We start from the raw sequence: 3,184 nt of genomic DNA, 5'->3' as shown, positions 1-3,184 counted from the left end.
AGAATCTGGTCCCCTGCCTCACCCCTCTTTTATTCCTTTTAAAAAAGTACTTCTGCAGCACTTTAATATATGCCGGGGACTGTCCTAGTCCTTTTGCATGTATTAACTCATTCAAACTCACATCCACCCTATGAGGTAGGCACTCTTATTATCCCGCTTTTACAGATAAAGAAACTAAGGCACAGAGATGTTAAGTAACTTGCCCAGGATCACCCAGTAAATGATGGAACTGGTATCCCACCAGGCCACCTGGCTGCAGAGTCCATGCGTCTAATACACTATTCTGCCACTCTCTCCCTGTACTCTCGCCTTATCCCCAGGCTTCTCTCTACTAGAGATACAGGTTTCTTTCTTCTCCCTTTACTTGCCTCTCTTCTACCCCCAATCCCTCAGACCTCAAATTCCTGGAGAAAATTCTCAAGGAACTTTGCTTACTAGAAACAATTGTAAGTAACTACACTATTCTGCCACTCTCTCCCTGTACTCTCGCCTTATCCCTAGGCTTCTCTCTACTAGAGATACAGGTTTCTTTCTTCTCTCTTTACTTGCCTCTCTTCTACCCCCAATCCCTCAGACCTCAAATTCCTGGAGAAAATTCTCAAGGAACTTTGCTTACTAGAAACAATTGTAAGTAACCCCAACTTCCCCACAGATGAGATACAAACTACCATAGCTATGTGGTCAAATACAATAGCCAAGTAACCTTGTCTTCCCCGTTCCTTCTGCCACCTTCCCCAAGCCTTGGCTACACCATCTTCTCCCTCCCCGGATCATGAGGATCCTCTCCTGGACCTGGGATGGGGCCTCCCCTGCCTTCCTGGAAGACTTGAGGGAGGTCGTGTTAGGGGAGACCGAGGCTTCACAACTCTGGGCAAGTGTTCATCTGTCAGTCTAGCAGATGCCTGAGAGGCATCTACAGGGCACAGAATAAGACACTTTCCAGACATCACCTTGGCCAGTGCCTGGGAGATGCCTCTATCCCACCCACCAGGGACTCCTTTCCAGCTTTGGTGTGGATACCACCAGTGACAGGGTATTCCTGAATTTCCTCCCACTTGGAGCCAGTGCCTAGGAGATGTCTCAGTCCCACCCATCAAAGATTCCATTCCGGCCTCTGTTGGATACCTCCAGTGATGCAGTAGCCCAGAATTTCCACCCACTGGGAGCAGCCCTAGCCCAGGGTCTCCACCTTCATGGCCAAGCATAGACTGGAACACTAAGAAGGAACAACAGGCCACCTTTCTCTCTTTCTCTCTCTCATTAAATTGTGAATAATAATGCATTTACTTATTCTCCCACTTAAAAAGTTGTTTAAATCCTTTGAAGAATCTTGCAAGGTAGCTTGGCTAGACAGCAAGCAGGACAGTCCAGTGCCTCTGGTGGGGGTGCCAGGGTCTTCCACTCGCCTGTCTTTTGGTCTAGCAAGTAGGCGTTCGGATTGATGGTGTAGTCCTTTGTCTGGACATCATTGGCTGTGGTGACACCTCCACATACAAACACCTTGCTATCTCCAACGGAGCATATAGCATGGGACACATCCAAGGGGCAGTTGTTGGGCAAGAGAGGCACTGAGTTCGTTGTCTTGTTGGCCTTTACCTTCTGCAGGTTGATTTCCATGCTCTGCCGGTGGCTGTGCACACAGAGGATGTCCTGATGCAAGGAGAGCAGGGGCCGGTGGTTGAACTCAATGGGGAATGTGATGCACTGGACCACTTCCCCAGTGTTGGTGTCAAAGCAGTCCACTACCCCGACCCGGGAGATGTAGCCCTTCACCAAACATCGCCCAGTGACAATGTACAGGTTCCGGTCGCCCTTAGTAATCACGGCTGTGCCATCCATAGGGATGCTCATCTTCCCTGCCAGGGACCAGGTCTCCTTGCGCTCATCATAGCGATAGATGTTGGAGACGTACCGCCTTGGGGCAATGCTCCCACCCACTGAGTACACTGTCCCCCCACAGGTCACCATGGTATGGAAGACAAGCCCAATGGGCAGGTCAGGCAGCTTGGTCCAGGAGTTGTCATCCATGTCATACCGCCAGGCTGTCTTTAGCCCTGAAATCTGCTCAGTGGTGCCACCAGAGATGTAGATGTAGCGACCAGCAGAGGTGGCACTAAGTGCTGCTGCCCGATAGGGCATCTCTGAGAGCTTCAACCACAGATTTTCCTGGATGACATAAGCAAACACTCCATCGTTGAACTTGCCATGGGCCTTTTGGCCACCAAGGATGATCACCGAATCAAGTAGGGCCCCTTTGCGCTGGTAGCTCAGCAGGCTGCAGGGCCGCTCCTGCTTGCGGTCCATCAGGACACTCTCAATCAGGGTGGCATGGACTGAGCTGTTCTCTATGCCCGTCAGCTTGTTGCTGGCAAACATCAGTGTTTTGTTGGAGACAGCATTAAGATTGATGTAATTGAAGAACTTCTTGAAATACTTCTCCCGCTCGTCCTTCCGGAAGTACACCCAATTGATGAGTGCGCTGAGAGCCTGGTCCTCATTGAGCACATGAAGGTTTTCATCTCGGAGCAGGCGGCCAAAGATGACAGGCGGGCAGCGCATGAAGTGCATGGAGCCCTCAGGACTGGCCCAGTAATGGAAGTTGTCACGAATGCCAGAGTAGGCCAAGTCTGATACCTCTTTGAGCTCAAACAGCTCAGCCAAGAAGAGGTAGCGCAAGCAGTTGGCACGGCGGATGGACTTAATAAGGAAGTCATTGCAGTGAATTCGAAGGCGTGGTGTGTTGAAATACTGGGCTCCACGAAGCAGCTCCTCCACGTTCTGCTCTGAGATCACCACCCTGCCGCTGTAGAAGTAGTCCAGGAGCTGGTCCACCGTGATGGGACTCAGGTAGTTGGGGTCAATGGTGATAAAGAGTTCATCAGTGGTCTTCATGTCATTGCTGGAGATGAGGTTCTTCACCAGTGGAGAGACAGCAGCCAGCACGTTGCGGTGTGCAAAGAAGACATGGTGGTCCACAGTCAGGGCCATGTCCCAGTACTCTTTGCGTTTCCTCTGTTTGTTCAGGTTCTGCAGCACAAAGCTGTTGTAGTTTTTTTCGGTGAATTCCAATTTCATGGTGCTTCTTGCTGGCTGAGGCAGAAGAACAGCAACAGGTACTGGAGAACAGACTTTCTTAGGCTTTGGGGATTCAGATTGATGGTTGTTTGCAGAGCAGTTGACCAGA

At 50.6% G+C, this 3,184-nt stretch overlaps 1 protein-coding gene across 1 annotated transcript; it reads right to left on the bottom strand.

The window, feature by feature from the left end:
- Nucleotides 1-1,242: 1,242 nt before the first annotated feature.
- On the bottom strand, nt 1,243-3,184 carry CCIN (calicin). Its single transcript, XM_008578089.1, has one exon. It carries the CDS (start codon nt 3,073-3,075, stop codon nt 1,312-1,314), a length of 1,764 nt encoding a protein of 587 aa, XP_008576311.1. The 5' UTR covers nt 3,076-3,184; the 3' UTR covers nt 1,243-1,311.

This window comes from Galeopterus variegatus, unplaced genomic scaffold, assembly GCF_000696425.1.
Source record: "Galeopterus variegatus unplaced genomic scaffold, G_variegatus-3.0.2 Scaffold1628, whole genome shotgun sequence".
Lineage (NCBI taxonomy): Eukaryota > Metazoa > Chordata > Mammalia > Dermoptera > Cynocephalidae > Galeopterus > Galeopterus variegatus.
The sequence above is the reverse complement of the archived record's forward strand: the minus strand, read 5'-3'. Positions and strand labels throughout refer to the sequence as shown.